General features: G+C 37.1%; 1 protein-coding gene across 1 annotated transcript in view; it reads left to right on the top strand.

Annotated features, from left to right (window-relative positions):
• LOC109223207 (zinc protease PQQL-like) overlaps positions 376-13289 on the top strand; it is a 13767-nt gene continuing 853 nt past the window's right edge. The window contains exons 1-20 of the mRNA XM_019387424.1: positions 376-656; positions 3485-3731; positions 3807-3932; positions 4651-4788; positions 5231-5365; positions 5465-5722; positions 5788-5925; positions 6077-6146; positions 6304-6517; positions 8101-8206; positions 8746-8979; positions 10056-10220; positions 10311-10460; positions 10541-10632; positions 11181-11262; positions 11354-11437; positions 11517-11633; positions 11707-11817; positions 12020-12100; positions 12958-13152. Of these exons, the coding sequence (XP_019242969.1) occupies positions 445-656; positions 3485-3731; positions 3807-3932; positions 4651-4788; positions 5231-5365; positions 5465-5722; positions 5788-5925; positions 6077-6146; positions 6304-6517; positions 8101-8206; positions 8746-8979; positions 10056-10220; positions 10311-10460; positions 10541-10632; positions 11181-11262; positions 11354-11437; positions 11517-11633; positions 11707-11817; positions 12020-12100; positions 12958-13152 (2955 nt within the window). The 5' untranslated portion in view covers positions 376-444. The remainder of the gene's footprint in view (positions 657-3484; positions 3732-3806; positions 3933-4650; positions 4789-5230; positions 5366-5464; positions 5723-5787; positions 5926-6076; positions 6147-6303; positions 6518-8100; positions 8207-8745; positions 8980-10055; positions 10221-10310; positions 10461-10540; positions 10633-11180; positions 11263-11353; positions 11438-11516; positions 11634-11706; positions 11818-12019; positions 12101-12957; positions 13153-13289) is intronic.

Below are 13289 nucleotides of genomic sequence, written 5' to 3'. Positions count from 1 at the left end.
AACTCGAGGGCCAAGGCTGTTCAATTTGTGTGGTTTGCATTTATTCTTTAATTGTCTATTTCAATACTAATCTATTCTACTAATTTGTGCCAAGTTATAACACGTATCCTTAAAACTGCATATAAATTCAATTGTTATCCGATTTTAGGGTAAACAAAAGTAATGCTACAATATTGATAAAAATGCTTTTCAAACTGATTATTCAAACTCATAAACAACAGAAATCACTTGTCAAAATAAACAAGACCAAATAACCGGTATGAATCATCACGCTGGACTCAGTACACGTGTAATGCATATATGGCAAACCACAGCATATTACCATAGATCCACTCCACGATACTTTTCCCCAAAGAATAAAATATAAATACCGAAAAAAGAAAAAAAAACCAGAACAGTTAATAGCAAACAGCTTCAATTGCCGAAAGAGACCGCAGAGGAAAAATGGATTTGTTACCGGCGGAATCGTCACAGATTCTACCGAAGAAACACAGATTTCGTTCGTTGAAGCTTGTAAATGTGAATATGGACGAAGCTTTATCGGAAACGCCGCAAGGAGTGGAGTACGGGAAGCTCGAAAATGGGCTAACTTATTATGTCCGATCCAATTCTAAGCCCAAAATGAGAGCTGCACTTGCACTTGCTGTTAAAGCTGGGTATGTGCCCTATTTTTCAAATACCTTTGTGTTGTCAATTAATTTGGTTAATCCTTTTTAGCTTGTTTTTTGCAATAGCGGGATACTGTTAATGCGCTGTAACTGATTTGTGATTTGACTGGTTGTTTTACTCAATGTTGAATGTGGAAGATGCATAGCCGCATGAAAATTGAACAATTTTCTACACAAAATTAGAGCGTCTTTCGGAAATAACCTCTCTACCTCCCAGGGGTAGGGGCAAGGTCTGTGCACACACTAGCCTCCCCAGACCTCACTTGTGAGATTTCACTTGGTTTGTTGTTGTTGTTGTTGTTGTTTTCTACCCAAAATTAATGGAGCTAATTCCAATCCTTATGAACAATATTAGATTGGATTAAGTTATGCAAACTGACACCGTAAATAATACACTATGGAGTCGTTTGGTTCCACTTGCTAGTTACACGGGGATTATAATGCAAGCATTTTCCATGTTACGACTAATAATGCAGGGATTGTTATGCGGTGATTAATAATGAAGGGATGGTTATATATGAATTACTTACTTAAAAAGGACGTTTTTGTCTTTAAATAATTTGATACCCTATATTGCTAATATACATATTCTTATTCAACATTCGCTCCCACATAAAATGATACCTAGATTCCTGCATAACTTAATACAGATATTATTTAATACCATCAACCAAACTCAGCATTAGAGTTATATGGAGATTATGTTTTTCGTATGCGGCCAACCAAACACTATGTTATCTTATGCAGAAGTTTATGGTGGGATTGATTATTCCACTACATCAACCAAACTGCTTCTATCAGTGTATCAGTATAGTGTAATTAACATGTTATAGCATGTTAATTACTGCATTTTATAAATCTAGTAACATAATAATGGTAAAATCATTTGCACATTCAGTGTACAGAAAGTAAACCTTGTTAAGTCTTGCTATTTCAGGAGAGCATAAAGCTAACTGCTTTTATTGCTTTGAGACTCTTTCAATCAAGATAAAACCGGAAGGAGCTTTCGATCTATATATCTCCCGACAAGGGTAGTGCAACTAATCCATAATGGCATATGAGAAGTTATAGTTCTTGGTAAATTAGCTACAGATAATGGTTAAAAAGGAATGCTAGTACTTTGCAGCTTGCTCGATTGTTTGCTCAACCATTTTGTATCACTCTGGCACGGGAGACCTCTCTGGTTGTTAAATCACCTGAATATCATGCTAAAGAAAAACTCGACCTAGTATCACCAAGAAGTTGCATAGTCAAAATTGACCCAAAATTCCTTTCCAATTTGCAAACTTCCAATTCTTTGTGCAGTCTTGCAAATTTTAACTCCAATCTGACCCTCGGGGATTTCTCGGTTACAAAATATAAAAGTTAAACCCGGTCTGGTGTTTTTGTATACTGTATTGGCTGCCACCATTAGGCTGTGGGATTTTCCTAATTTCAGACAGCAATGTGCAAGCATAGAGTGATTCGGCTGAAAATTAGGGTAGAAAATTGTGTTATCACGTTCAATTATTTGAAAGTTAACTTGTGTGCTGTTAAACTTTTGAAGTGCTATTTGTGATATACTCTATGACTAGGATACACCTAGATGCATTGGCTTGTTTAATGAATAATCTCTGTCCTTAATAATGTCTTTGAGGTATCGTGTTCGTCACTGATGAGAAAGAAATCATACAAATTAAAAAAGAACGAACATAATAAGGCAGTGGAACTGCATATCTTTTCATTCTTGTCACTTACTTTTTCCTTAACTACTTGCACATGTCCTTTTCCCCCCTTTCTACGGTAACTACTCCCTCAGTTTCAATTTATGTGACGTAGTTTGATTTGACATGGAGTTCAAGAAAAATAATTAGAGTTTTGAAACTTGTGATCTTAAATGCTTAAAGGGTAAAAGCTTTGTGGGGGTGGGGCCATAACATTTGTATGGTTATAAGAGCTTCTCATTAAGGGTAAAATTGGTAAAATGAAAAGTTTAAAGTTAAATTGTTTCCAAATATAGAGATGTGTCATTCTTTTTGAAATGGACTAATAAAGAAAGTGTGTCTTATAAATTGAAATGGAGGGATACTACTTTAACAAGTTTGTCCGTTTCTGCTGATTCAAGCCTCACAGAGAACTTGATGGAACTGATATCCCGACACCCCCGGAAAGAAACGAGAAAGAAATGCACATCATGGGACATCAAAATTAGGTCCCATAATTTATTAAAAGAAAAGCAACAGAACTTCTATTGGGAAGACAATTGCTAGACTCTAGAACAATTTCAAGACGGCAATATTCTAGAATCACATTCTTTTGCTAGTAAATAAGGAGGAGGACCTGTGATCTTCTCAAAAGGAGGAAGACCTGTTATTGGTTGGTGTTGCAAATACTTCTTCACTTAACTGATAAAGGGACCAGGATAATTGCGTAAGCATTAACGGCCTATAAGATTTTGAAGGGAAATAATTTTCTGGGGACACGATGCGAGGGAACTCTACAAGCATGATTATGTATGTGTTGAGAGAAAAAGTGTGGGAGGAAAATTAGGAATGAAATGGAAGTTACTGACATTCTCAACTGAGCTATCAAAAACTTGCCTTTAAGTGTTTACTCTTATTTTTGATAAGTAACACTTGCCTCTGTAAGTGTGAACCTCCATGTCCTTGAGTATTTCCTTAGCTTGTTTGATTTTCTTTTCGGCAGTGGTTTGACATTGACTTTGCTTCATTGTTGCCTGTTTAAGCAGTGCCTTCTTCCTTTACGATAGCTGACGTGCTAACTCCTTAAGGGATAGTTGACGTGCTAATTAAGTTCAACGTCTTAATTCATGGCAGCTCAGTTTTAGAAGAAGAGGAGGAACGTGGAGTTGCTCACATAGTTGAGCATCTTGCTTTTAGTGCCACAGAGAAATACACAAATCATGATATTGTCAAGTTTCTAGAGAGTATTGGAGCAGAATTCGGTGCTTGCCAGAATGCAATGACTTCTGCTGATGAAACTGTTTATGAGCTATTTGTCCCTGTAGACAAACCTGAACTATTGTCTCAAGCGATCTCGGTGTTGGCTGAGTTCAGTTCAGAGGTTCTTCTAGTGCCTTTCTAGTTGTACTAGCATTTAGATCATATCAAGTTTTCTTATTTACTTTGCCACGTATAGGTCAGAGTGTCACCTGATGACTTGGAAAAAGAAAGAGGAGCAGTAATGGAAGAGTATAGAGGAACCAGGAATGCCAATGGAAGGATGCAGGATGCGCACTGGGTTCTCATGATGGAAGGTTCAAAGGTAATGTTCCTAGTTCTTCTTTGTCCTTTTGTCCGCCCTGGCTTTTAACAAGATGGAAATGATCTTCATATAAAGGTCTGTGCTGTTTCATTTTTTTATATTTTATTTTATTATTATTTGTAATAAGAAAATAGTACTATGGGTTGTTTTATTTTTATTTGGTTTTGGGTCAAGCATTGTTCATGAGCTGAAGAACTCATGATTACATGATAAAATAATTGAAAGAGCTAATATCTTGACATTGAAGCTGCTAATCTGTGTTAGCCCAGGCGTGGACCTACCCCTTGTTATTTTGGTTGCACATTGTCGAAAAAGTTGAATTTCATAAAAACCAGTGAACATCAAGGCTGAATAAACCCACTTTTAAACTGCCAAACTCACCTTTACACTTCCTAAAACTTAATCATTCCAATATAGCTCCCTTTTTTGTCCTGTGTGATAAAACTGTGCATATTTGGTAAATTTTCTTCTTTCTCTCCAGTTATACATTTAAAGCTAGACTAGTAAAGACAAAATGTCACAACTTTTTTGTGATTTAATAAGAAATATTGGTTATTTAGCGGTAGTAATTGGTTTCCTTTATGTTCAAAAGTACAATAGAATCCTGAGCTTCAGTGTAAAGTTTCCTAAACGCCAATTGCTTTAGTTGCTGATTTTAAACCATGTTGGAGTTATTTCCTCAACTGAATGCCCTCCTCCTGATCTCCTTCTTAATTAGTATGCTGAGCGGCTGCCTATTGGACTCGAGAGGGTGATCCGAACAGTTTCTCCTCAGACGGTGAAGCAATTTTACAGGAAGTGGTACCATTTGCAGAATATGGCTGTGATTGCTGTTGGGGACTTTCCTGATACGCAGGTTCGAAGACTGTTATTGTCCCCTTCCTGAAATACTGCATACTTTCCAACTGTCTGTCCAATTAATCTGATATATTTCCATCAATGGCAATATCGATCATGTAACTCATTGTAACGATATATGTTTATATATAACTTTAGGATTATCACATCATTACACACCTAAATTGTGTTGGATCTATTTCTAAATTTCTCGACATCATAGAATTTGTTTAATCGTTAATCGGCATCATAAACAATTCAAAATCATTTCTCAGTTTCTGACGCAGTCAAAGGGGATAAGCAATACATGCTATCTTTGTGATCTGATCTTACACTGCTGCCCAAGACTTTAGTGGATCGACTCACAATTGAGATGGAGTCAAACTAAATCTTATTTTACATAAAGTTTTGGGGTTAAGGCTCTATCAGCTATATTAGCCACTTGTCTTTATTTGTGACAGAGTGTTGTTGAGTTGATAAAAGCCCACTTTGGACATAAGATTTCAGCAGTTGATCCTCCTCTTATACCATACTATTCAGTTCCATCACACAATGAACCACGATTTTCATGCTTTGTGGAATCTGAGGCAGCTGGGGTTGGTATTCTGCAGATCTTTCATCAATCTCAGTAATACATTGTGCCTTTTTGCTCTGGATTTCCTTTAAGACATTTCTTTTAAAATGGGTTGTAACAGTCAGCGGTGATGATTAGCTGCAAAATGCCTGTGGAAGAGCTTAAGACAGTGAAAGATTACCGGGAATTGCTCACTGAATCCATGTTTTTCCATGCTCTAAACCAGAGATTTTTTAAAATATCTCGTAAGAAAGATCCTCCTTATTATTCTTGTTCGGCTGCAGCAGATATCCTAGTTCGTCCGGTTAAGGCCTACATTATGACATCATCCTGTAAAGAGAAGGGGACAGTTGAGGCCTTAGCATCCATGCTTACTGAGGTGTGCGTCCAAATCCGTATGAATTATATTCTGCTTTCTAGCTGTTTCTGATACCTTGGTTCCAGGTTGCTAGAGTAAGAATTCATGGCTTTTCTGAACGTGAAATATCTGTTGTTCGGGCTTTGCTGATGTCAGAGATTGAATCTGCATATTTGGAGCGAGATCAAATGCAATCAACCAGCTTACGTGATGAATATTTGCAGGTACATAAAAATTACTTTCCTCCGTTTCCCGCAAGTTGCTTTACACCAAAGCTCAAGTTCAGTTGGGTGAAACTCAAGCATATATAAAATTTAGTAAAAGCTGAATATACCTGTTACAAAATGAGGCTCAAGTGTTGTTTTTGCTTTGTAGCATTTTCTTCGAAATGAACCCGTTGTTGGGATTGAGTACGAGGCACAGCTCCAGAAAACTCTGCTACCCCGTGAGTGTCTGCTAGTGTTTCTTTTCCAATTATGAGTTTTTATATTTCTGAGACAGTGTTATATGCTGGAGGGGAAAAAGAAACGAAAGAGACTTTTGTTGTCATTTCACCCGGTGAAGGGAATCTTAATATTGCTAAATCTTTTTTGATTGAATAGATATTTCAGCATCTGAGGTGTCCAAATACTCTGACAAGTTTCAGACTTCAAGTAGCTGCGTTATAAAAACAATTGAGCCCCGAGCAACTGCTGCAGTGGATGATCTGAAAGCTGTCGTAGTGAGGATCAATTCTCTTGAAAGAGAAAAGAGCCTTCCTCCTTGGGATGATGAAAACATCCCTGAAGAAATTGTCTGTGCGAAACCAAATCCAGGGTAATATATATCACATTTAACGTTCATAATCTCTTACATACCTACTGCATGTGTGATGGAAAACCTGTGGCAACTCAATATATTGTTTAAACATGTGGATACTATGTTAAAAAAATTTGAAATGCAGTTCATTGGTGTTTATGCCTTTGTTTTGCTTTTGATACTTGTAATGTGATCTGCAAGGCAATGCATCATTCTTAACAGATGTCCGTTGATAACTTTTTCTCTGGCGCTATTTGCTACTATGCTCTTTAAATAAAATAAGCATGTGTATTTTGGAGAACCTATCATTTCTTCTTCCCAAATAGTGATCAAATGCTGGATGGTTAAGCATGGCCAATGAGTTGTGACATAATGTTCACATTGTGTGCTTATATATTTTACTAAGGCATATGGTGATGCCTGTGTCTTAATCTTGTGTTTTCCAGGCACACATTGACTTTTATTAATTAGTATTTTTAGCTCACAGAAACATCTTAACTGAACTTTGTCCCTAATATCTTTGGCTATTTTTTTATAAATAAGTTAAAATTGTGTCTTAATTATGTAAAAGAAGTGTCTTTTTCATGCAACTATTCTAACTGGCTATGACTTTCTCGCAAACTAGGTTTTTGAGTAATATTTATGACTAGGATGTCAAAGAGAACTATTGAGCCTGACCTATCCCCAAAAAAGAACAAGAAGAATAACGTAATAGAAGAACTATTGTGCAATGAGCTACTGTAGTGATCCATTGTATGTTCAAGGCAAAAAAGAGTATGTTCGTATCATCGGTTGTTACTTCATTTATCTGCATCCTTTGCACTCTCAGATTTTTTACTAAGTGGGATTAATTCACTTTCCTGAATTAGTCTTTGAGACTGCAAGTATTCTTAAAGGTAAAAGACCAAAAAGGAAATATCTGTTGTTCCACCTACCAGTGATGTCAAAGGCGCGCTTAAGCCCTGAAGCAAGGCTCAAAACATGTTGAGCGCTTCGCCTCGCTTTGTGGGCGCTTCAGTGTCACATCAAGGCTCTAAGGCATACTTTTCCTTGCCAATGAGTGTAATCCTTAAAAGGCGACACTAAATAATTGATATTTCACTTTATCGTAATTCTTTTCAATTTCTTTGTCCATATATTTGTTATTCATGCTTATAATTATTGGTCTTAGATTACATATACATATTTTTACTTTCTCTCCCGTTGCGCCTTTTTTCACTAAAACCCATGCTTTAATTGTCCATTGTGCTTAAGGCCCCAATGGACCTTAGAGCTTTTTTGTGCTTTTCGCCTTTGATAACACTGCCACCTACATCTAAAGTAAATACTCTATGACGATAGTTACCTGCAAAGAGAGCAACACTTGCTTTGTACCTACAGTACTATTAGCAGAAGCCCAGATGATTTTCTCTAAGCAGACAATTTGCTCTCACTGACTTAGAATAGGCAGTTAAATTTAAGCACCTTCTGTCACTCCAACATTTTCCTTAGACTTGGTCATCAGGTTTACATATGTGCTCTCTGAACGCAATCATGTGGCAGTTTCAGTCTCATATTTGTAATGATGTATGCTGAAACTGATCCCAAATTTCTTGTTTCAGGCATATAGTACAGCAGCTTGAATATTCCACTATTGGAGCTACTGAGTTGATTTTATCAAATGGAATGCGAGTGTGCTATAAATCTACTGACTTCCTTGATGACCAGGTAAAAATTTCCTATGCATGGAGATTAAGCTGGAGAATTTTTTGTGAATTTCCTATGCAGCGGTCTCTCTGTCTTATTTCTGTTTGGAGATACAGTTCCTCATCATCTTTCCTTTGGGCTTCTGTCATAGACTAGTGAATAAATGCCGCAGATAATCATTCTTGTTGAAGATGGTACTTTGGTAATAAAATACCTTGTGGATACTCATGAAACATAAGAAACACTTTTTGGCTGCTGCCTCTAAAGAGGGAACAATAACGTGCCATAGCAGACTATAAAGTTTTTGTTTTCTTTCTAGTTACTAGGATGATCTTCTGCTTTCTTTACCAATCCAAACTTTCTATCCAAGATTCCTATGAGTTATGAGAACTAGCTTTTATTGCTCACTAAAGAGATTCCTCTTTTTATTTTAAAGAGATTCATTTTTTTTTTTTAAAAAAAGCCACCTCTTGGAATAGTAACTCTGAGAAAACACTTTGTTTTTTTTGGTCTAAGTTGATGAGGTACTTGTTATTCGTATTAACATCTTGTTTAAATAGGTTTTATTCACAGGGTTCTCATATGGTGGTTTGTCTGAACTCCCGGAAAGTGAATACTTTTCATGTTCAATGGGTTCAACCATCGCTGGAGAAATTGGTATATTTGGTTACAGACCAACAATACTCATGGATATGCTTGCTGGGAAAAGAGCTGAAGTTGGTACAAAACTTGGAGCTTATATGAGAACTTTTTCTGGTGATTGTTCACCTACAGACTTAGAAACTGCATTGCAGGTTAGACTTTTCTAGAAGTGCATGTGCATCTGATTTTGTTATCTATTATATCTCTCTCTACATACATGCCTGTCTATGGTTATGTATATCATATAAGAAAACAAAAAGCATTGCAAGACTAAACGATAGATCCTCCATATGGGCTATGTCTCAAGGATAGATACTGCCAAATTGGGACGAGTTGGTTGGATTCTATAAAGAATTGAGCGAGCTTTAAGATTATGAAGATTATTAGAATCCTTTGCAAATGATGATGAAGATTCCTATTCAAAGAGTCGTTAGAAAATTATCTTGATTGAGTATTCTGTACGTCCATGAAGTACCAATATTACATGGTGTTGTGTGGGGTTGTCCTATAAGAGTATGGATCTTGTCATCACCTAAATATTGGAGTTCGGGTATACTAATAGAATTACGAGTATGGGTGTTGCTAGAGCTAAATTTTTTGTAAAACTCCTAAAACATAGAACTTATGAAATGTAGCTATAAAATAAATATCACGTGACAGTTGATCTCACTCCAAATCTTCCCGGAGTGAACCCATATGTTTCTTTAACTTTGTTTCAAGTGAGAGCTATTAATGGAATTTCAACAACTTTGAAGCAGAAACAAGCAACAATGGCAGACAGCACGTCTGCCATCTGCCCATGGTGGTTTACTTCCAGTAAGAGCGGCTATTCCTAAGTCAGAATATTTTTAGAGAACTACTTATCAGAATTGTGGTCCTCTCAGATTTTCAAAATAAGTGCGCTCAGCTATTTAGTAGCTGTGAACGGCAATGGTCGGAATTTCAAATTGAAGCTATTTCTAACATTTACTGTTTTGTAAATTTTTGTTGAAAACCAGTTTCTTTTAGTGACTTTTCATGGAAAGTTCTTTCCCATCTATTGCAAAATATTATTTTTCCACAATAATAGAAAAATTCTTTAAAAGATATAAATAGTGAAAAATAATAGTATTAAAAAAGAACATTACTTTAATTAAGTAATTGTGAAGTGGCTGTTTGGTCTTTAACCTTAATTTCGTTTGTGCTACTTGTATGTGATGTTCGCCTCTTGCCTTCTGCAACTTCTCAGCTTGTATATCAACTTTTCACAACCACCGTTGAGCCAGGGGAAGAAGATGTCAAAATAGTGATGCAAATGGCAGAAGAAGCCATACGTGCTCAGGAGAGAGATCCTTACACTGCATTCGCGAACCGAGTGAGAGAGCTCAATTATGGGAACTCCTACTTCTTCAGGGTAAGATGGCTTTCGATCTGCATAGTCAACTTTGTAGTGCCGGACTGCCGGGTGTATTCATGAGTTACATAGTTGCATATTGTTTTGCAGCCGATCAAATTTGGTGACCTTCGAAAAGTCAACCCATATAAAGCTTGTGAATATTTCAATAGTTGCTTCAAGGACCCCTCAACTTTTACAGTGGTGATTGTTGGGAATATTGACCCTTCTATAGCATGTCCGTTGATGTTACAGTACTTGGTAGGTACTACACTTTCTAATGGTGTTGGGCCCTAGCACTATTTAGAATTTCTGTCATTAGTTTCTTCTTCACTCTGCAGGGTGGAATTCCAAGACCTCCTGAACCCGTTCTACATTTCAGCCGTGATGACCTCAAAGGCTTGCCTTTCCAATTTCCTACGACAATAACTAGGTAATCTCAGTGTTATTTTCTCTCCAATTAATAATGTACTAAGCTATTCTCTTTCTCTTAATGAAGCTGAAGAAGCTGATTGATTGCAGGATACCTTAGCTTCAACGATTTTTCCGTTACACCTCGTCCTTTTTCATTGTTCATTTTTTACCCCTGATGCCTTGGATTTTTGAGTTGGGGGCTTGGTGAGGGAGTCCTAATGATATGATTTCTATTATATTGGTTTTCAGAAACTAGCAAATTATACACACACACACAGGCACATGCACACTCTCATGTATATTGTTTATACTGAGTCTTTGAATGCTTGCTGGGGATTCGATTCCTGTGCAGTGTGTGAAGTTACTGCTGTTTGGCCTGGAAACAGTTTGTTGCACTTTGTCATAACTCATAACCACCACCCCAAAAAAAACAAGGAAAGATTCCAACTTGACTAGGGCCCCGGGTGTTACTGTTCATTTTCTTCTGTGTGATAAACTATTGAAGTTCTATGATGTCCTTTATGTGCTAAGACTCATCCCCATTTAACGCGTTGCATGTGATTGTAGAGAAGTTGTTCGGAGCCCAATGGTGGAAGCACAATGTTCGGTGCAGTTATGTTTCCCTGTTGAGTTAAAGAATGAAAAAATGGTGTGTATTTTAGATACTTAAGAAAACTATTTCTTAAGCTTTTTACTTTTACACATACATTGACTTATACACTATCTCACCTTATTTACAGATGGAAGATGTTCATTTTGTTGGATTCTTGAGCAAGCTTCTGGAAACAAAGATAGTACAGGTTCTCCGCTTCAAGTATGGACAGGTGTGTTCTTGAGTAGTCTGTCAGATTTTCTTTAATGCATTTTGGTAAGTTGTTATTCTTGGAACTTTTTGTGGCTTAGATTTATTCTGCTGGAGTTTCCGTCTTTCTTGGCGGCAATAAGCCTTCCAGACTTGGCAATATCCGTGGAGATATTAGTATAAATTTCTCCTGTGATCCAGACATTTCATCGACACTGGTATGTTTGCAAATTTTGATCCGCATGTTACAGGAAAAGGTTACAAAGCCTAACATCACAAATTTTTGACAAGGTTGATCTTGCTTTGGACGAAATATTACATCTTCAAGAGGAAGGACCTTCAAATGACGATGTTATGGCCGTACTAGAAATCGAGCAAAGGGCACATGAAAATGGGTTACAGGTAATGTTTACTGGAATCTTCCTCTCAGAGGCTCAAAGTTTCATTTGATTGCCAACATTATGAGAAGACAGCTATGAAATGTTGCATATTCTAATTCATAGTACTAAAGTTCTAAATTTCTGCTTATTGAATATCTTCTATTACCTAAACCTTAAGTTGAATATCCATTTGATCCGCTGCTGATTCCTGTTTGCTCTTTCAGGAGAATTACTATTGGTTAGATAGAATATTGCGTAGCTACCAGTCACGGATCTATTCTGGTGACGTTGGCAATTCCTTTGAGGTTAGTTTTTAGTTCAGTGCTTGTACAATTGTTTAAAAGCAGTCTGCTCCTCTTATTTAAAAACAAATGCAGTCTGTTCCTTGTTCCTCATGCATGTCGAACTTATTCCATTATATGTCATCTAACGACTATCTGAAATAAAAAAACGCTAGTCATTTTGGGATTGTAGACTAGTGCGCCGGATATGCACAAACAATTGTAAATCGGGGTTTCCTTAAAAAAAATTGGTTCCACTTGGTGGTATATGTGTTATACACATCTAAAGAGTTTGACCTAACATGCTTATGAATATTCTCTAGTTTGACTCCTTTTTATTTTTGTGCTCCCGGGTTTTTCCTTATTCTGTGAAAAAAGGGGAAGAGCGAATATGCCGAAGTACCTTTTTTATATCACCGTGGTGTCCAGGCCAGTCTGTGGCGCACCTCGACTTATTCCATGGGATACCTGATACCTCCCACCAGCACAGGTACCGGGTAACTTTGTCCACCAAAACTTGGACAGATGAGAAGAAATCACCTAGTGTTTGCCTCCGCTGGAATGAGATTTGAACCTTAGACCTCATGGTTCTAAACCCACTTCATTGATCACTAGGCCACACCCTTGTGTGCAATATGCCAAAGTACCTTGTCCAAAAAAAAAAAAAAAGAATATGTCAAAGTCAAAGATAAGGAGCTGTTTGGAAATTTTACATGCAACAAAGTAAATGTTATACTCTCTTTCTGTAAAAGCTCCCTCTACTTCTCTGCCACAGTCAGACTGCATTTGCTATATAGTTCTTCCATGGAACTGTAATTTCAATTAAGTATAGAGATCCTATGGGACGACGTCTTTCTAATTTGCTTAACGCTCTTATGCAGGTCCAAGATGCTGCACGGTCCAAAGTGAGAAGCATCTTGACACCATTAACTGCCCAACTAGCCTTGCAAAGAATTCTGCCATTTCCTTGTAAAAAACAGTATACTGTAGTAATTTTGATGCCTCGGGCATCACGTATAAAACAATTGAAGTCATTGATGCAGTCAGTATCCAAGAGTTATTCAAGAGATGCAAAGGTTAGTCTCATGTAGTTCTCATCTTTCCTCTTCCGGCATCATGATCTAATGGATGTGGATCTTTATATTTGCTTCCCTCTTCAAATGACCCTTGCCACGGAAAGAAGGAAGTCAAGAATCTAAACCCCAGATCGGAA

The sequence above is a fragment of the Nicotiana attenuata genome, chromosome 3 (genome assembly GCF_001879085.1).
Source record: "Nicotiana attenuata strain UT chromosome 3, NIATTr2, whole genome shotgun sequence".
In the NCBI taxonomy this organism is placed as follows: domain Eukaryota; kingdom Viridiplantae; phylum Streptophyta; class Magnoliopsida; order Solanales; family Solanaceae; genus Nicotiana; species Nicotiana attenuata.
Note: the sequence above shows the minus strand (reverse complement) of the source record. Positions and strands in the feature narration are given on the sequence as shown.